We start from the raw sequence: 21,741 nt of genomic DNA, 5'->3' as shown, positions 1-21,741 counted from the left end.
TTTCTACAGCTGGATGCCCTTCCTAACGCCAACCACTCTGAGAGTGTAGTGGGCGTTTTACGTGCCACCGGCATGAGGGCCAGTCAGGCGGAACTGGCGACAGCCACGCTCGAAATGGTGTGTTTTACGTGCCACTTGCACAGGAGCCAGCCCATCGGCACTGGCAAGGATCTCGCTCGAATGTCTTTTCACGTGCCAGGGAGGCGACGTTGGTAACGGTTAACGGCCACGCTCGGAATGGTGTATTATTTTGGACCTTGGTGGGATTACAACTCAGAATGTTAATATGTGAAAGGATGTTACTAAATACCACATTTAGTTCCATGCTTTACTGATTTTTGCCAGCTATTTTGTTCTAGCAGAGAAAACATACTAACACTCAAAAAAAAAAAAAAAAAAAAAAAAAAAAAAAAAAGAAAAAGAAGGGGGGAACCCACCTCTCCTTCCATGTTACTGCATCGTAGAAGTTCATTGATTATCAGTAAAGATCCATGCAGCCAATCATCCTTGTTGAGACGTTTTTCTTTAGCAAGAGCATCACTGTATGGCCTCAAGGCTTCTTCTAGACAAGTCTAACAAATATTAATAAAATAAACTAAAATCAGTTCACAACAATTTCTGCAATAAACAAATTAAAACCTTTTCTATAAGAACCTACCTGATAGTACCTTGCATTTTAAACTTTCCCAAATCAAGACCTTCCAACATAATCTAAGTTACAGTCTAAACAGTAGCTTAATAATGAAAATATTAGTTATTGAACTAATATACAATGTAGGCCTATTGGAGAGGTGTTACTACTCTGAATCAGAGTAGACCCCACCAGAAGCAGGTTAAATGAAGAGATACAAGACCATAAAACAAAAAATGCTCTAATAAACATCTAAACATGAGCTTGGGAAATAGAAGAACAAATTGAGAGAAACTTAGAAAAGTTAACAAAAGGTAAAGAAAGGAACAAAAGGGAATTACATGAATAAAAGCATTGAAGAAAACAGGAAAGGAAGAAAGGAAGAAAGAATTAAAGGAGAAAAAGGAGGAAAGAAAAGGTTTACTGACTTTGTACCAGTCTTCACTGTGATCTCTTTTCGTCTCTCGTTGTGATGTAACAGCAAGTGTTGCCCGTAATGCAGCTACGGCAGCTTCTCTGACAGCAGGCTGGAACAGCACAAGAGAGATTTATTAGGATAAATTATAATAAATTAACAATCCATGCTTGCATAAGTCAGATGGAGTTTACTGAGGCAAATTTTCTCTAACTGGATGCACTTCCTGTTGCCAACCCTCAAAAGCCAACTCCAAAATGTATTGGAAATGAGCAACACTACTTGTATGACAGTAGCAATCATTTCCAACTCTCACCACAGTGTCAAGATAAGGGACACAAATACACACTTACATATAAGTATATATATCGTTGTCATCATCATCATTATTAATGTTTGCTTTCCATGCTGGCATGGGTTGAACAGTTTGACAGGAGCTACTTAGCCAGAGGACTACACCAAGCTCTTCTGTGTATTTTGGCATGGTTTCTATGACTGGATGCCTTTCTTAATACCAACCACTTTACAGAGCGTGCTGTCAAATCCATTCCCAAGTTTTGGTTAGCCAGGGGCTATAGTAGAAGACACTTGCTCAATGTGCCATGCAGTAGGCTTGAACCTGAAACCATGTGGTTGGGAAGCAAACTTCTTACCACACAGCCACACCAACAGCTACATTACACATTAAATGAGACAAAAATTATTAAACACATTTGGTTGAGAACCTTTTGTTAAAGCGTGTTCCAAAAATCACAATAAAAAACACTTCTGCTTTGAAACCAATCAAAATTCAAGATTATTTTAGAATTTTATTGAGAAACACAAGGTGTATTTTGGTTAGAAATACAGTAACAAAAGGGTTGAAATTAAAGATATTTACTTTGCTTTTACTTAAAGTGTTATGTATAAACAGGTAATTTCTAGAATTAAAAAAAGAAACAATAAAAAGAAAGAAATATGAAGGTTTGGTAGAGAATGAGTCATGATATTCTGGGATTTGGTTAATTCTCTTTACATTCTGACTTCAAATCCTACCAAAATCAGCTTTGTGGTTGTTCTAAAATCCATTCAATAAAAGAAGTACCTTTATGTACTGAGATTGAAATAATTGGTTGGAGTGGTGAAAGCAATGCTCCAGCAGGGACAAGGGTTCAATGAAGGAAAACTGTAAAAAAAGTAACAGTAGACAATTAGACTTAACAACAACTTACCTTGGGATCTCTAACAGCATTGAAGATATTTTCAAAAAACTGTGGAACTTGTTGAAAAAAGAATGTTGGGGTAAAAGTAGCCAACTCCTTCAGAATAAGGACCTTTGGGAAGGAAAGAAACAAATGAAGGATTCCTTAATTTACAACAATTTCAAGAGAGAAACAAAAGATATAAAAAAAAGTTTTGTATCATATCAACAGCAACCTGGTCACTGACATAATTCCATTGCACCAAATAATAAATGCTTAAGTGACATTAACAGTGTTTGTGGGTTACTTATGTTAAAAAATCAAAAAACAATAACCCATAAATTGCCCAGTTCTTCTATGTTTAATCCATTTTCCTTGAAAAGATAGGATCTAACCCATATTGGTGATAAAATTATATATTTTCTCACAATAAACAACACGTTCAATTATTTTGACCACAGGCCATGAGTTCAGGCCTTGACAACAACCAGTCAGCAAGCTCTATAATGATATGCATCAAACAGCTTGGCTGACAATAGCCTGTAATACTTGCAGTTATGTGGAGAGAAATAGGAAGAACATTGTCTTTCTTTTTTTTTTGAAGTGCTTCTCTGGCCAACATGATAAAAAAAAATGTCAAACAATTTTAAACAAAATTACATTAAAATTAATAGTAATTCTTTGTACAAAGATAAGATATAAATCTTAATATAAAAACAAATGTTACTAAGATGAATCTTGTCATAGTGGTTCAATTTTGTAGTACATCGTTCCAGTTTCAAAACAGTTACATGTTTTGTACCAAGTTTATAACTGTTGCAAACAAAAACCTGGAATCAATAATGCCGCTCTTCAGTTGCAAATACACACCATTCTTCATGCAGGCAGACACCATTTAGGCTAATTTATTATCAAGGGTATATGCCATTGTATGTGTGTTTACTTACTGCTGAATAACGTTGGCCTTCATGTCTTTCACCAGCTAAAAGTTCCAGAGATCTCTTGGTCTCAAAGTCCACATACTCAGCAGCGTGGTTACCAGCAGACAGAGCTAATATGCCCATCCCTTTAGCTGTCATTTCCATCAAGCCAACATCACTGGATGGAACAAGGTTTCTCAAGTAATTAGCGAAACGGCTAATTTTTGTAGCTGCATTTCCAATATCAACACCAACTAGGGTGGCTGTAAAATAAAGACAAATTACATCGTTATTAATTGATAACAAATCAGTTAAATCTTTCATCTTTTTCTTGCTTCAGCCATTAGAACGTAGCTATGCTAGGGCTCTGCCTTGAAGAAATTTTAATAGAATGAACCAACCCCAGAACTTTTGTTTTTGAAGCCTGGTATTTAGTCTCTTAATCTCTTTTGCCAAACCATTAAGTTACAGGGGACATAAACAAACCAAAGACCACATGTCAAATAGTTGTGGGTGACTGACAGATAGAAAGACATACATATATACATTATATATATATACACGGTTAATTGAAAACAACATGAATAAATAAGCATTATGTTTGACACAGTAATCTGAATGTTGAATGGTTAAACCAATAAACACAATTGCATTTCAGTAACTTTCATAAAATATGCCATGTGTAATGATGTCACGTGAAAATAGTTATGTGCTTTGAAGTAGCTGGCTATTTCGGGGAGAAATATACAGCATTCCACGTCTATATTCAGTAAATAATAGAATTTTATTAAAAATACAATTTAATCATATACACATGTACTGTCTGCACACAGTAATCTTAGACACTGAGTGGCATTTAAAGATGACAGAAAGAGAGAGAGAGAGGCCAATAAAAATGTTAGCCAAATATTGTAAACATTAACGCCTAGTATAACATTCCAACAATCTTTAGGCATACAGTTTTCTGTCTGTTCTACTTAGAAATCTCTGCAGCTGAATTCCATAAATCTGTCTTACCCACCCACCCCCATTAGTACTTTAAGCTGAGGGATTAAGGGACATTAAACAGTATTTAGTGATGAGGCTCCAGCTTACGAGTTTCAGGGAGGCCAGAATAGCCCCTTTGTCACCACTACTCCCAAGGGCATTTTGATAAGAGGCGCTGCGACCTGCCAAGGACACCAGCTACGAGTCAAATCGCATAAAGATCCTGTGGTTAAACCATACAGCACTTAGGACTAACTTTCAGACATGTGTCACACAGGCCCACTAGTGAGAGTATTGTCCTGATGTCACATGAACCTGTCCCCCTGTCTAAGGTTTAGGTCTTGAACCTCAAGGGTTAGCTTAGGGGAACAAGAGACTAGCAGAGTAAATTATAAATAGACTGAAAGAAGGCTATAAGAAAACATTCATGTATCTTTTCCAAGAAAAATCATGAATCTTCAGACTTTGGCATGGAAGTCTATTATTACTGATACCTGAGGACATGGCACATGAAAAGAAAAGTTGAGAGAAAACTTGGTTAAAGAAACTATGTTCAACAAATTATAACATTTAATCAATCTAACACTTAAGCTAAATTAATTAAAAAAAAATTTACTCTATTTTCTTGCATACAAGTTGAATTTTTCAAACCAAAATGACTTTGAAGAACCAAAAACTTCATGTGAACTGCAGCAGGATTTGGAAAGATAGTGACAAAGTTTGTATGTTGACCATTCTTTAATTCATCCAGTACAATATTATAAAACAAACTGTATGCAGTCTCTTACAGTTTCTTTACAAACTGTCTCTGAAGTAGCCGATATCACTATGAGGTTATCTTTCCTGTGACATACAATGCACCAACAGTTTCATATTTATGAAGCTGTAATACTTCTCTATAAATTTATTAGTAGCCAGACACATTATGCATTGTAGGTGCAGTTACCAGCACACAGACCCAAGTTTGCTCCCATTGTGTTGTATTTTGGGAAAATGTCATTTCCTATAGCTTTGGCTATAGGAAACTGGGTTGAAAGAAACTGTAAAGAAGCCTATTGAGTGACAGTACCTGAAATTCAAAAGGTATAGCACTGTCCCACACTATGCCATGCTGATTGTAAGAGTACACATGACTGTGGGGTTAAGAAGCTTTGCAGCCACATCGTTTCAGGTTCAGTCCCACTGTGTGGCACCTTGGGCAAGCACTTTCTATTATAGTCCCAGGCTGAGGCTGACCAATGTCTCATTAGTGAATTGGGTAGATGGAAAATGACAGCCTCTCCTATACACACACACAATTATGTATGTTTGCCCCCCACCACGTCACTTGACAACTGGTGTTGGTTTGTTTATATCCTTGTAACTTAGCAGTTCAGCAAAAGAGAACAATAGAATTAGTACCAGGCTTAAAATAAGCACTGGGGTCAATTTGTTCGACTAAACCCTTCAGCATGGCCACAGTCCAATGATGGAAACAAATAAAAGATGTGTGTGGATTGCTCAGTCACTTTGACATGAAGATTTGCTTGACCAAATCCTTATCATTGAACGACTGATCCATTCATCACACTGTGCAGTCTATGCACAACACAATTTGTAGGACTGATACTTTGAGTCAATAACAAAAACAGACTAGACTGTCACTTGTGTCAATCAGCTTGAAAACATACTTTCTGAATGTTCAACATTATGACCACTGTTTTATTACGATTTAAACATCACAGCCACAGTTTACACACAATGCTGAGGACTTTGGACACTGTTTATCACCACATTTCACATCACTTTCATTTATGTGATTCCAACAAGTCTGATCAACACTGCTGATCCCCCTACAACACACACCTCTGTTAATTGTTTCAAATTTTGGTTGCTTCCCAATAACATGGTTTTGGGTTCAGTTCCACTGCATGGCACCTTGGACAGCCCTAGGTTGATCAAAGCCTTGTGAGTGGATTTGGTAGATGGAAACTGAAAGAAGCCCATCATATATTTATATATGTATGTACATATGAATATGCTTGTGTCCCCCGCCACCACTTAACAACCAGTTAAAACCAGTGGAATTGATCCCAAGATCTCAAGATTGGAAAAATGAACTGCTTAAGCCTTATCTTGTTCCTGCACACGTTGTGATTTTGGTTAGACAGACTTGGCTACGGGGGGTGGGGTCAGAAGTTGGTTTCCCGACCACATGGCAGGCGAATGACTTCTATTATAGCCTTAGATCGACCAAGGCTTTGCGATAGGAGCGAGTTGGCTGGTAGGTCGATGTGTGTGTGTGTCTCCTTCTCTTAACATCATATGATAGTCACAAGGAGTGTTATCATCTTACAAATAGTAACCTTCATTTCCAATCTTCCATCAACACATGTCTGGCTATGCAAAAATATTAACTGGCTTGTCAATAGATGAGGGTTGGCATGAAAAAGAGCTACAGACTGTAGAAAATTTGAACAAATTCTGCCTGACCCATGCAGGCATAGAAAAGTGGACATTAAAATGTTATGTAATATTAACTTGGAAGCCTGCATACAATGAGATAATAATGTCCTCCACAGCCTTTTTGTTTTTCCTATCAATAAAGCCAATATCTTTAGAGAAAAAGTCAGTGGTTGAAAGAATCTAACTCATTTGAAGTGAATCTAAGTCCTACATTTAAAAGGTCAAATCTATAAACCATAAAAATTAATAATTCAAACATTACACAATAGTGTTCAAATGCTATCTCAGTCCAATAGACTGAAAAAGAAAAGAAAGTTTGCTCACACAAAATGCCATGTCATTCTATTTTGGGCAAATATTTTTTTCCTTTTTTGTGTTGAACAGAAAATGTCAGTCAAAGTGAAACAGTAGCACATTGCAGATTTCTTAAGTATGTCTAGAGAAACCATAATTGTCATCAGGAGACTACGAGTTATGTATGTCTGTATGGATGGATGTACTTTAGTTCCAATTGTTAAAGGAAAGTTGAAATGAGAGGGGAGGAGGGAGAGAGGGGGGAGATGAGGGAGGGGGAAGAGAACATTTAAATATATTTTTCAGACTATCATTCTCTTGTGTTTTTCTGTTCCAACATAATTCACAGAATTGGCAAGAGAACTAATAGTGTAGAGATATTGAAATCCTGCAACAGAATTAAAGGTGTGGAGAATAAATCTAGAATAAGGGATGCATGCATATATGTGTGTGTGTGTGTGCGAAAGAGAGAGAGTGTGCGTGAGAGAGAGTGTGTGCGAGAGAGAGAGAGAGAGAGAGTATGTGTGTATGCGAGAGAGAGTCAGTGAGTCTGTCTGTGTTGAGTGAGTCTGTCTGAGTGTGTCTGTGCGTTTGTGTCTGTGCATGTGTGTGTGCGTGTGTCTCTTTCTGTGTGTGCATGTGTCTATTTCTGTGTGCCTCTCTGTTTCGCTGTGTGTGTGTGTCTCTCTCTGTCTCAGTCTGTCTGTCTGCGCGTGTGTCTGCCTGTGTGTGCGTGTGTATCTTTATGAACCAGATGAGATACTATATACCGTTGGTAACAATGCACTTCCTTGCAATGTTGACGCTTTCGAATAAGGTTGCCAGTTTGGGAATTGAAAACAGGTTTCGTGATCATGAATGGAACACCATAACCACTAGGCTACGTGCGTACGTGTGCATGTGTGGATATTTAGAAACTGGACCCCACTGAGGAAATGACAAGGGACCGAGAGTTGTGGTGATTTGCTGTACTTGAGAAGACACACCAAGCTAAGTTAAATCATTGTCTTTCATACATATAGGCTTGTCCTTCAGAAGTGCCGGTGCCACATAAAATGCACTTGTGCCAGTGTTATGTAGATGCACCTATGCCAGTGGCACATAAAGAAACCAAGCACACTTTGTAAAGTGGTTGGTGTTAAGAAGAGCATCCAGCTGTAGAAACCATGGTACAATGAACAATGGGAGTCTAGACAGCTCCTCCACTGGCCAGCTGCTGTCAACCCATGCAACCCATGCCAGCAGGGAAAATGGGTGTTAAAGGATCATGATGAAGATGATTATATATCTATAATATAAATTGGACATGGGCGACCATTGTATTCTTTCTTGTCTTGAGGTTCACAGCCAAACGGATGGGTGGATTCACGTGAAAAATGGCACACATGTGGAGACGGGTGCATAGATTGTGCTGCGGTTTGTATTCTGGCAAATCCAGCCAGAATGGAACTGGTGCTAAACTTCATCAGCCCTTGCCCATACCCTAGCTAACATTGTTGAGGAGAGGAAACCTGCTGCCTAAGTACTTGTAAACAATCTTACCGGGGTCTACACCCTGGAGTGGATGCCCCACTGTCACATCACAGACTGATGGTCTCGTAAAGAACATGGATGCCAAAGAAATTAGTTTGAATTACTCTAATACTAACCATACTGGAACACTGCCAAAATTATTCATGCAAATATATAAAATTCTTTTGAAGGGTATCTAAGATGGATATTTTGAAAAAGAATGACAAAAACACTAAAGAGACAATTCTGCTCACCAATAGCCAAAATTCCTCCTTTCTTTTCATGCACTTCGCTACTGGATACCATCTCAAAGACATTGTGGTTAATCTCATCAATGAATGCATTCTGGTCATCTAAAGGCATCTCAGGAACATCAGTGTTAACATAACGATAAAGTTCGTAGGCTGTTGCCAGTCGACTTTCGTCATTGCGGCTACGTAAGCCAGTAATAAAAGGAGTTATATGTTTGGATGTCATTTTGGTAAAATTGTCTCTCCACACAGAGGCACCGCCCAAATTTCTTTTTTCAATCCAGTTTAATCTGTAAGAAAAAAAAAAAATTATTAAACAGCATAAGAAACATTTTTTAAACAGGAAAACACTAATTTCATGATAGTAAAACAGCGTGATTTTAGTATGATTTGAACACCTAATGATATCAAAACTATACATGCATTGTGTGTCATAGGTGTAGGAATGGCTGTGTGGTTAATAAGCTCCCTGTGCAACCACATGCACCTTGGACAAGTGTTTTCTGCTATAGGCATGAACTGATCAATGCCTTAAGTGAATTTGGTACTGCAGATTCTTGCTGTAGAGGAGCTACCTGGCTACTCATATTTAGGAGAGAGTGAACAAGTTAATTGGTAGTACCTCCAAAGTGATAGTGATGATGAGGTGTCCAGGTGGCACCTCAAGTACTTGTTCTTGTGGGAGCATTCACCTGTTGTGGATTGAGCTGGCACTGACCAACAAGTTCACCACATCCCTCATGAATGTTGACCACATCAGATGGTTGGTGACAATCACGGCAGTCCAGTTTGAAAATTTGATAACTGAGAGAGCAAGTGCCTCAGATAACACAGAAGCTGTAGCTGTAGTTGTCATTCACTGTTGCAACTCAAGTAATAGTGGATGGGAGTTTGCAAGGATATGTGTGGAAAGAGATAGGAGGAAGGCAATATCTGTAAAGATTGAAAAGGTTTGAAGGTGGTACAGGAGTTGGGGAGGCTAGAAGGATGCTAGCAGCAAACCTAATATTTCATTACTCTCAGTAATTCACATTAAACTAAGAATTAAATCAACATAGACTCTGTCCCTAAAATGTTTCACTTTCAAGTGTTGGCCTCATCACTGCATACCAAATAAAATTAAAAAATTTAAACCAAACCAATAAGGGAGTCTCTCCGTCAATGGTTCTCAACTGGGGTCCATTAGGGCTTTTGGAGGTTAAAATCTATGCACACTTTACACACTGAAACCCCACATCCCATGTCTTACTACCATACAACTTGCATTTGTGAAGAGAAACTTTATGGCTTACAAAGTATCAATCCAGGACAGTGAACTGCAGAACTGTAAGAATGTTGGACAAGATGCTTTACTCTATTTGTTTCAGTTTTTTGCAGCTTAAGTTCAAATCCTGCCATAACTAATTTGGTTGATGGGACAAATTTGTGACCCAGTTTGACATTAACAACTAGCACCTTGGGTGCTCTTAGCTGAATCCATTTTTTTTGTAAGCATTCAAGCACCAGGTCACTACTTTAACAGCTTGCTCCTTCCAACTAGTCAAGCAAACCCATTAAAAGTGTCATGGGCATTGCCTCCTCCCCTAAAAAAACAACCCTTCCTAGCTCTATAAACCCCTACTTCTACCTTATTCTAGCGCAATTAGATTCTTACTGCTTCTACCTCCACCACTTAAGCATATCACCAATATAACAATTGACTGTCAACTAGCCATTAAGATCATAGGTTAACTGGTGTTAAAATCTTTGATTCTTTGTGAATATGTCATCTCAAATCTTGATCACTTGTATCTTGTACTGAGTAGATAGTACAGGTACAACACTAACCTTCCAGACACTGATGGTCTGGAACCTCTTATAATCTTTACTAATTTACACTAATGTACGAACACCTGTTTTTCATTTAATTATTCAAATAAATTTAATATTTAATTTAATTTAGGGTGTGTTGATCAAGTTGACCACCCCTCACTAATTCAGAAAGACTTTAGAACCAAAAGGTCCTGGAAATTTGATCTTGTGCCTGTATCCCTATCAACACTTTTAACAAAACAAGACCACTTTCTGCATGGCGCTGACATTTTGTGTTGTCTGTTATTAATTAGTTTTCAACTTTGCAGTATTACCTACCAAACAATTCCAAATCTTTCTACGAGATGTAGAATCTTTCTTGCAGCTCTTCAACAGAATCAGATAAGAGCCTTGATGAATACCTACCTATACCGAATCCACTGCCAATTCTGACCTTACAGATCTTTTGTACATGACTTAATCTCTTCTCTTGAACCATTCGTCTCTACAATGTAGACTTAAGCTTTCACTCCGCTCAGAATGAGGAGGAGAGGAGACAGTTAAGCCACAAGAGAAAACATATTCAATAAAATTATTTTACATCTAAATTGTATAGACATATATATATATATATATATATATATATATATATACACATACCGATATTTACACACATATATATATATAATTTATATTAGTGCGTGAATGTGTTATGTAGGAGTGCATATATCGCATGTGCGCATGTTGTATACAAGTATGTATATAAATGTATGATGTATCTGCATGTGGATACGTACACAGACAACCACTTCTATCTGTAAGCCATAACATAATGGAATATTTCTCACATGAACATAATATCTCAGAAACGGGAGAGAGAGATGCGAATATTTGATGATGTTTACGCCGTTCTCCCTAGCGTTAGTGACGCAAGTGAAAAGAAATGATATTAAACCCCGACATAATAAGTAACATAAAACTCAAATTTCAAAGTTTGAAATCGAAAACACAAACAGAAAATTCTTGTACGAGATGTGTGTGTTTATATAAATCATTTCTTGCGTAGGTTAAAGGTCTCATATTTATAGGGAAAGGAAAAAAAGTGATATTTATGTCATTCAAGAAGACTTTCAAAATAGACAAAATAATGATAATTATTTAATTTGCGACATGTTTTTATTTTTCGCATTCTGAGTTTTTGATTTTTGTACGGTTTTTGTTCACGAAAGCTGAAGCAAATCCACTGTTAAAAGTGGAGGGAGGGGGGGATAGATAGATAGATAGATAGATAGATAGATAGATATTACACACACTATGTTAAAGATGAAGTTATTGGAGTCCACTGCTTGTAGTTCACTTGCATATTAAAGCAAAGCCGACCCCGATGGTGCTTTGAATGTCAGGTTTAATGAAGCACTGAACATAGACACACACGCATGTATGTGTGTGAGTATTGTTTAACCCCCAGGTTAGAAATTGATAGGGCACGTCTACAATTAAAAGCATTTCAGCTGTAACAATCTAGTCTTTTTCTCTCTCTTTAATACTAACGTATCCAGAGATGCATTACCCGAAATACAATGTCCCAATATAATATTTTTTTTTAATTAGTAATTCGAGGGAAATTTGGCTGCTATTTCCAGCACATCAAGGAACTCCTGTATGTATGTATGTATATATATATATATATATATATATATATATATATATGTGTGTGTGTGTGTGTGTGTGTGTAGTTTATTCTCTGATTAACCCTAATAGAACACGCCTATAATGAAAGGCATTCTTTTTTTTTTTCTGGTCAGAGCGTATCCAGGACTACATTAATATAGCTCTATTTTAAAGAATACAGTAGGGTGTGATTTAAGGGGAATTCGTTTGCTATTTCTAGCAGGTTTCTTTGAGTGCATAATAGTGTGTGTGTGTGTGCATGTGTGGATATATAGTGTCAGTCATCTGTGAAAGCCGCAGCAAGCAGCGAAAAATTTAAGGAGGAATCTTGAATATGCAAATGACGAGGGAATAGCAACGAGATCGATTATTTTGTGGTTCCTAAATTTTTATAACCCAATAAAGACAGACAGTGGAAAAGACTTCCGACAGTTCCTAATAATAATAATAGTTTCTCTATTATTCATTCTAGTTTTGGCACAAAGCCTAAGATTCTTAGTGGGAGGAGGATAACGGATTGCGATCGACACCAGTGCTCTCAACTGGTACTTATTTCACGAACCCCGAAAACACGAAATAATAATAATAATAATAATAATGCTGATGATGATAACATTAATAAAAATGGTTTTGTTGTTTTTCTCTTATAAATGGTTCAGCTTTTCTTTTCTTGAAACATCATCTAAAATAATTAATGCAGCATGGATAAAGAACATCGGCATGAATGCAGGCTTGTCTTTCTAAATGGTAAAAATAATTATTAAAAATTTGCCATTAAAGAGTATATTTTAAATAATCTTCTTATCTCTTTCTTTTAAATGGGAACAGGGTGAAATGTACATTGAAATCAAGCAGAGATGGAACATTTATTAACCATTTACTAAACAAAAGCTTACCTTAAAGATCTCCCATGTCGTCCAAATTAACATATCTGAGTTGAATATTCCCCAGGAAATGATAAATAAACTTTGTGATCGGAAGGCGGTTGTGTTAAAAGGCTTCTATGAATGTTACACATTGCATACAGCTGCCTTGTTTACCTGCACCATAGATTAATGGGAGATCTCGTCTGGAAGTCACACACATATACATACACTCCTTCGTTCAAGCTCTCGTTTATACGAGATTATTGCTACACATATATATTAAATAATTCAAAGAAATATGTGTGCGCCCGTACACAAACACACACTTCTACATAAATATATATATATGTATATATATATATAAAACAAATAATAAATGAGTATATGTGTATGTATGTATGTGTGGGTGTGTTTGTATGCAAGAAACTGTTCATGTGCAAATGGGATCGCGCGCGCGCACACACACACACACACACACACGCACACGTACGCCCATGTACATAAATGAACAGATTCGCACATGCACACGAAACAAAAAAAATCAACGTATTATCAGAAATACTTATAAATATTTATATAATATATCATAGCAATCTGGCGAGTTTCTCACATACACACCCATTTCACAGACATACAAACACACATTGATACGCATATACATACACATACATGCATATATATTATATAAACACGCTGCGTTGACTCTTCCATTAAACATTACTCAAATTCGTGATTAATATATTTTAAATATAGTTGACTCTAATAATAATAAATATTACATCTTTTATCTGTTTAATTATTAATTTATCAATTTTATTTAAATTGACATTTATTTTTTCGTTTTCGTCTTTCGTTTATTCCTTATTCCACATTTTTATACATTCACACCACTTGTAGTTCTCTCCCTCGCCTCATTTAGTATGTTTCTCGCGGATCATCATCGCTAGAAAGCGGGCCGCTGTTGCTTGTGGTAACTCTCAATAAGACCGTGTCAAAAAAGCTTACACCAACTGAAAAATTATACTGAAGTGATGCAAAACAATAGCCATGCTAAAGAAGGAAACAAGTGTCATCTCAAGAAAACTTCTCTTTCACAGGAATTGTCTAAATACTTAGCAGCACTTCGACCATGGTCTTTCACATCTTCTTTTACCCCAGTTGCTTTAGGCAGCGCCCTTGCCTATATGGAGCATGCCGAATTTAGCCTTCTCATCTCTTTGGTCACCTGTCTCACTGCCCTTTCTGTCCATGCTGCTGGAAATCTTGTCAACACGTACGTCGATTATGTTCGAGGAATCGACACTAAGAAAAAGAAAGATGCTAACCACAAAACATTGGTCGATTCTGTGTTGATGCCGGGTGACATTGCTTGGCTGGGAGGGTTGTCCTACGTGTTGGGATGCTGTGGATTTTTGTTGCTTACCTATATTTCTCCTGCCCGCATGGAGCACTTGGCCCTTATTTACTTCGGAGGTTTATCCGGAAGTTTCCTTTACACTGGTGGTCTTGGACTGAAGTACATTGCTCTCGGAGACGTGGTAGTCTTTCTCACTTTTGGCCCCCTTACAGTCGTGTTCGCCTTTCTTTCACAAACCGGCGAACTATCGAACGAACTCATTTTTTATGCCATCCCTTTAGCTATCAGTGCTGAAGCAGTCCTTCATTGCAATAACACTCGACATATGGAAAGTGATACAGATGCTGGGATTGTTACCTTAGCCATTCTGCTGGGCCATACTGGCTCCTACATATTGTTCGTGATGCTTTTATTTCTGCCCTATATTGCCTTTGTCTACTTTGGACTGCATTATTCCAAATGGTATTTTCTACCTCTCTTAACCGTGTTTGAATCCTTTAAATTGGAGAGATATTTTCGTTACCGTCACTTGGAACAATTGCCTCGGAAAGTGGCACGGTTGAATTTTATTTTTGGACTTCTTTATGTTATAGCTTGTATATTGGCACTTAAACACTGACCAAACATTCGTAGCAAGATTCATCCAAAGGCAAAGTATTTATTATTGTTATTTCTATACTTGTTCTTATTATTGTTTTTGTTATTGTGTTGATGGAGAAGCAGATTTGGTAAAGCTTTGCAGTGTTTAGTTCAGATCATAGCGTGTCGCGATCGATAAAATAAAATACCAGTCAAATACTGGGATCGACTTTGTACTCTGCCACCAACATATGAGGTCCTGTGTGTGAATTATGTTGAGAAGGCTATCAATAAAATAAACACCTGTAATTACTAGTTACGATATAATCAGTTACATCGATATACTCTCACCAGTATTTGAAATGATAGTTATTAGTGCGACTTTGGAGTGGTTGGAACGGAATGCTAGATTAACAGGTTCCCTTATGTCCTGAGTTTAAATCCCATCAAGATCATATTGAAATAAGGACTTGTCATATACTACTACCGGTTTCATCGAATAAACCTTTCGGCACTATCATGCTAATAGCATGATAGTGCCAACCTTTCTACTGTAATTCTATCAATGTAAGAAATCATTATGATAGTGTAGTCGTATCCTTGTTTATGATGTCTTCAGAATAATTAGAATGTCACTAATATGCTTCAAAACTTCAAATCAAATACGCGATTGTTCCACCTGCTAGAAATAGTAGCTATATCACACCCTACTAAGGCTAAGGAAACGTGTCTGAGTAATAGACAGGATGGTCACAACTTTTATGACTAACGATTTACCTACTCGACACAATAATAATAATAATTCACATACAAGACTTTATATGTTGATTGTAGAGTACAGAATCGATTATATTGATTTGACTGGTACTTTATTTTATCGATTCCTAAAGACTTTATTTTATCGAACTGACTTGTCGAACTTTTTGACCAACGATTCGTTCTCTTTCAGTTAAGACTGACCCCGCGCTAAACAACAATAATGATTTCGACCGTTCGTCAAGATTAGCATGAATTATCAATATTATTGGCAGAATTGTTGAAATGCCGAAGAAATACTTTGCGGTGTTTATTCCTACTCTTTAGTTCTGAGTTCAAATCTCTCTGAGGTCAAGTTTATCTTTCATTCCAAGATCGACAGAATGAAGTATCAGTCCAGTAGTGAGGATCGGTTTATTCGACTAACCACCTTCTTTCAAGATTGTTAGCCATGCAACAGAATTAGAAATCATTTTTCTTCAGGTACTGCACAAAATATTTAGCCGTATTTCCTCCTGGTCTTTACGTTCTGAGATCAAATACTGTCGTTGCCGACTTCGCATTTGAGCACTGGGGTCGATGTAATCGACCTCGCTCACCCCTCAAAAAATTGAATCATTATTTTTAAGACAATAATCTCAGTTGAGATAACTAATCTTGGTGCTTTACGTTTTCTTTTTTTCTTTCTCTCTTCTTCTTTAGTTTGCTATCTGTTGTTTCGTGTTCAAACCATCCTTACGACATCCATAATCTTGATACATAAAAACGAATGTTTCAAGTTGTAGGCTGTAGTTTATTGTACAAGGGCATATCTTTCAAAGAAGGTATTTGGTTATATGAGTTCTCCACCCAGCTGATATTTTATATAAATACGAATAAGACGGGGCATTACTAATTAGTTAATTATATATTTACCACTAGCTAGTTTATGACAAGACATACTCCTGAGAGATACATGTGTCAAATTTTAATACCTCTAGAGTATTATTTTTGTTTTTCACAGTTGCTAATTTTGTTTTGTAAATGACATGTGCCGTTTTCTTAATTATTCTAGTGTGTTTACAAAAATGCCTCTGTAGCAGGTTTTTGCCTCAACTATCGGGGACGGGAGGAAGTCTTTCCAAACTTGGGATTAAACGATAGCAACACGTGTCGAAAAAAATGTTAACAGTCCCTATGCCAACCAATTCCGTTTCGGGCGATGTTAATATTTCATACAACACCGTTCAGATTTATAGAAGTAGGATTTATAGACGTCCGGAAAAAGGAAAGATTTCCTTTTGTACTCTCTCTTAAACTTTTTTAAAAGAAATATTACACATGGTGGGAAATTGATTTCCTTCCATGTCTTATAATAATAATAATAATAATAATGAGAAAGTTATAAAAATTAAAAAAATTACTCTTAAAAAAATCATAATTTCGGTATTATGTATTATGTCTCAATTTGCCTAAACGATAAGGCCTAAACTGCCTAACCTTATCAAAATAATAAAACAAAAAAAATTTTGAAAATATTTCAATCGACATGGCTTGTACAAAATTTACATATGATTGTATTACACACGTGAAAAAAAACCTGTTATTCGATTTCTTAAGCAAATTAAGACAATGAATAAAACAATTTATTGACAATAATATGACATATACAAAGTGAAAACATCTTACAATTGTAGTGTGGGATTACATGTATATTCAGTATTTTTAATGTTGATGATTACGATGAATATTTGAATGTGGAAGCTATCAACTACTTCTAGTTTCTTCCCCTGGTATGTGATGGAACCTGTTTTCTGACCATCTTTGATGTTTATTGCCCCTGTGCATCTGCTGCACACAAAAACTATCATCCCAGTTAACCTTCCTTTGATGTTGCTGCACCTCTTATGCATCCATAGCTTACACTGGGTACATCTTATGGGGTTTCTAACTATAACTTTTCTACAGATCAAGCAAGTCCATCTACCTGAAGGGGTTTGTGATCTGTCCACCTTCCTACTTACTAGAATTTTGGTTTTTGCTACATTGACTCTAAGACCCTTCGATTCTAGACCTTGCTTCCACACCTGAAATTTCTTCTCTAGTTCTGGTAATGATTCAACTATGAGAGCAAGGTCATCAGCATAGAGGAGCTCCCAGGGACAGCCTGTCTTGAATTCCTCTGTTATTGCCTGGAGGACTATGATGAATAAGAGGGGGCTGAGGACTGATCCTTGGTGGACCCCTACTTCTACTCTGAATTCTTCACTATACTCGTTGCCAACCCTTACCTTACTGACAGCATCCCTGTATAACTCTTATTAACCACTTGTCTATCCTTAGTTTCCACATTGCCCACCAGATAAAGAATCGGGGTACCCTGTCAGAGGCTTACTCCAAGTCAACAAAAGCCAAATATAGGGGTTTAACTTTGGCTAGGTATTGCACCTGCAGTTGCCATACCAGGAATATAGCATCAGTGGTGCTTCTACCCAGCACAAAACCGAACTGCATCTCATCTAAGCAGACTTTCTCCCTAATTAGTTGAGCTATGACCCTTTCTATGACCTTCATCACCTGATCCAGTAGTTTGATATCCCTGTAGTTATTTCTATCTAAAGCATCACCTTTACCGTTGTAAAGCAGTTGACTATGGTGCTGCTACACCAGTCATTGGGTATGACTCCTTCGTGAACTACCTGATTTACAATACGGGTGATTAGACCATAACCCACACCACCAGATATTTTAAGCATCTCAGCAGTGATTCCTGATGGGCCAGGAGCTTTTCCTGACTTTATATCCTTAATTACTTTATCTACCAGGGTGCTATCGATTCGGGTAGCTGGTCCCTCAACTGGTTCAACATTTGGCAGACTCCTGTAGTTGAAAGGATTATTATTATTATTGTTATTATTATTATTATTAAGGCAGCGAGCAAGAAGTGCCTACCCACTTCCCTGAAATTGCTGGTCTTGTGTCAGAATTTGAAATAACTGTCTCAAAATTCCACCAAGACCAACATTGCTTTTTATCCTTTTAGGTTTGATAAAATGAGTATTAGTTGAGCACTGGGCTCAATGTAATCGAGTGCCCCCCCCCCTTCCCCAAAATTCAAGCCTTGTGCCTATAGTAGAAAGGATTGTTATTATTATTATTATTATTATAGTGAACTACAAGAATTAGTGCATGCGAAAAAATGCCTTGTGGTATTTGTTCCAGCTCTACCTTCAGAGTTCAAATCGCACTGAAGTCAGTTCATTTGGAGTCAATAAAATAAAGAACCAGTGAAGTATTGAGGACTCTCCCCTAAAATTGCTGGCCTTATTATTATTATTATTATTATGGCTTTATTTTATACTTTTGGCTGTTGCTCTAATTTCTTATCTATTTACTTAATCTTTATTCTTCAGTCTGCGGGTAGGAATATATTTTCCTTTACACCTGCTGACTGGCTATTTTCTTGGTGCCAGTCTTTTGGCCTTAACACTAGAAATATTCTCTTTACTCTCTCTCTCACTCTTTTTACTCATTTCAGTCATTTGACTGCAGCCATGCTGGAGCACCGCCTTTAGTCGAGCAAATCGACCGCAGGAGTTATTCTATCGGTTTCTTTGCCGAACCTCTAAGTTATGGGGACGTAAACACACCAGCATCGGTGGTCAAGCGATGTTGGAGGGACAAACACAGACACACAGACATATACACACACATACATATATATACATATAAATGACGGGCTTCTTTCAGTTTCTATCTACTAAATTCATTTACAGGGCTTTGGTTGGCCCGAGGCTATAGTAGAAGACACGTGCCCAAGGTGCCACGCAGTGGGATTGAACCCGGAACCATGTGGTTGGTAAGCAAGCTACTTACCACACAGCGACTCCTGCGCTATTCACTCGTTATTATTTATGAGACTTAAGGCAGTAAGCTGGCAGAATTGTTAGCATGCCAGACATAATGCTTAGTGGCATTTTGTCTTTATGTTGAGTGCTTTTCATCCTCTCAAGGTTGATAAAATAAGGCCCAAGCTTTGTGCCTACAGTGGAGAGGATTATTTAGGAAAGTTTGTGCTTCTGAAAATTCCTTAGCAGCCCAGACATGTCTCTGAGATTCAATTGTTTTCCCCATTTCTTTTTCATTTCCATTCATAATTTTTCAACACTAAACCAAGATTATCCTAAGATAATCGCATGTTCCAATTCAGTGTGGCCTCCACACAACACACTAATCCAACTTCACAGTTCTTTGCATATTCAACCATTTCAGCCAAATATTTCCATCTTTGTCAGTTTTGGTCTCCATTCTTTACTGATTAACAAAAGGAATTTTGTATCTTTTACTTGTTTCTGTCACTGGACTGTGGTCACGCTGGAGCATTGCCTTGAAGGATTTAATCAAACAAATCGATCTAGTACTTATTATTATGAGTCTCTTATGCTGAACTGCTAAGCTATGAGGATGTCAATAAACCACTACTGGTTGTCAAGTGTGGTGGCGAACAAACTTATATGTATATATTAATTTCCGTTTACCAAATCTATTCACAAGCTTTTGGTTGGCCTGGGGATATAGCTGAAGGTACCTGTCCAAGGTGCTACGCTGTGGGAGTGAACCCCAAACCACATAGTTGGGAAGTATGTTTGGCGCACAAAAACAAAAATTAGAGTTATTTCCCTTGCATTTTTAAACTAATTTCCTTTGGGTTCAAAGTTTTTCAAATCAGTATAATACTCGTATGAGACAGACGTATCGTTTTTCATCATAAAAGCCATATCAATTTAATTATTTAACACCATATATTTTATTTGTGATATTATTACATATGGTATTTCTTGATTTCTGATTTAGGCACAAATCCAACAATTCTGAGAAGAGCGATTTTGTCGATGTAATCGACTCCTGTAAATTATTGGTATTACGTTTTCTCGACTCTGAAGCGATGAAAGTCAAAGTTGGCTTCCGAGGGATTTGAACTCTGAGCGTGAAGACCCAGAACAAATGTGCCACAAGCCATTTTTCCCCCGATGCCCTAACGGTTCTCCCAGTTCACTGCCTTGCACATTTTGTTAAATATCACAGCTTTTTTTTTTTTTAATCATATTATTACTCTTTTCACTGAGAGTTCCATCCGTTAGAAATAACAACCAAATTCCCTCAAATGCACCTAGCACGTCTTCGTAATATCGCGACCTTCCTGAACAGTTGCTGTTTAGAATCCAGGTCTAAGAAGTATGTATACTGCAGCAAACATCACATTTGTTTAGTCTCAGGTCTGACCTCTGGTCTGCAGTATCTCAACTATGACTCGTGTTTGTAAGTTTATGTAGACGTATATTATTTAGTGTATTGGCTCTTATTTTAATAAGAGCGTGTGCTCTGGTTGTGATAGGATGCGGTTCGAGAGAGATTTGGCTGCTATTTGCTCTAGGTGCAGCAATGATGTTCCATTGGCTTGTGTCGTAAATATGAGCTATTTCAAAGCATGTCTGAAGCCACTTAATATGAATTCCTTTTTTAATTGTTGGAGCGACGGGAATAACTCCGAAATTTACTTTCTAGCTAGCAGATGGAAGGGAGATAACTGACAATTTTTAAATTTTATTTTACCTTTTAGGAGAATGTATCCCAAAAATGTTTAGATACAAAATTTATATAGAAATAATTCGACTAAGAAGTGCAAATGCCATAAGAAAACATTTACATTTGTAATTTATCCGTGCGTGCACACTTCTTTTCTCTCCCTACCTCTCAGTGTATTTGTTAAAGAAAATCAGTATAAAACACTTTGCTTTTAATAAAATAGACACCTTTCAGATGATGTAGTTTATGCTTATATCGAAATTTAATGTTAAAAAAAGGGGAAAAAAGTGATGAGCTCGCACACGTATATACCGCGACATTTATTTTACAAAATGAAACTTAAAATCAGGATCTATGTGTGCGCGCCCACTAATTTTCTTTTCTTTTCCACATTACCAGTAAATTCCGATATAATCGCAATCTGTACTATCTCTAAGATACTTGCAGAAACTTTCAGTAAAAAAAAAAAAATCTATTGAGTTATGAGGAAACAAAGTCGGGTAGTGGGGCACACGTGTAG

At 37.1% G+C, this 21,741-nt stretch overlaps 2 protein-coding genes across 5 annotated transcripts in view; one reads left to right on the top strand and one right to left on the bottom strand.

The window, feature by feature from the left end:
• LOC106870424 (serine/threonine-protein kinase mTOR) overlaps positions 1-13,179 on the bottom strand; it is a 72,546-nt gene extending 59,367 nt beyond the window's left edge. For both annotated transcript variants that reach the window (XM_014916489.2, XM_014916491.2), the window contains exons 1-6: positions 12,995-13,179; positions 8,640-8,926; positions 3,175-3,410; positions 2,258-2,359; positions 1,060-1,158; positions 438-572 (exon numbers count right to left, since the gene is read on the bottom strand). In XM_014916489.2, the coding sequence (XP_014771975.1) occupies positions 438-572; positions 1,060-1,158; positions 2,258-2,359; positions 3,175-3,410; positions 8,640-8,862 (795 nt within the window). In that variant the 5' untranslated portion in view covers positions 8,863-8,926; positions 12,995-13,179. The remainder of the gene's footprint in view (positions 1-437; positions 573-1,059; positions 1,159-2,257; positions 2,360-3,174; positions 3,411-8,639; positions 8,927-12,994) is intronic.
• Positions 13,180-13,841: 662 nt separating this feature from the next.
• LOC106870432 (ubiA prenyltransferase domain-containing protein 1 homolog) overlaps positions 13,842-21,741 on the top strand; it is a 24,323-nt gene continuing 16,423 nt past the window's right edge. Inside the window, exon 1 of one of the 3 annotated variants that reach the window (XR_008265293.1) lies at positions 13,842-14,970. Coding sequence is in view for 2 of the 3 variants with exons in the window: in XM_014916500.2 (XP_014771986.1) it covers positions 13,996-14,940 (945 nt within the window). In the remaining variant the exon portion in view is untranslated. Of the gene's footprint in view, positions 14,976-21,741 lie in introns of all 3 variants that reach the window. The other 2 variants (XM_014916500.2, XM_014916499.2) reach the window with 2 other exon arrangements.

The sequence above is a fragment of the Octopus bimaculoides genome, chromosome 12, assembly GCF_001194135.2.
Source record: "Octopus bimaculoides isolate UCB-OBI-ISO-001 chromosome 12, ASM119413v2, whole genome shotgun sequence".
Lineage (NCBI taxonomy): Eukaryota > Metazoa > Mollusca > Cephalopoda > Octopoda > Octopodidae > Octopus > Octopus bimaculoides.
Note: the sequence above shows the minus strand (reverse complement) of the source record. Positions and strands in the feature narration are given on the sequence as shown.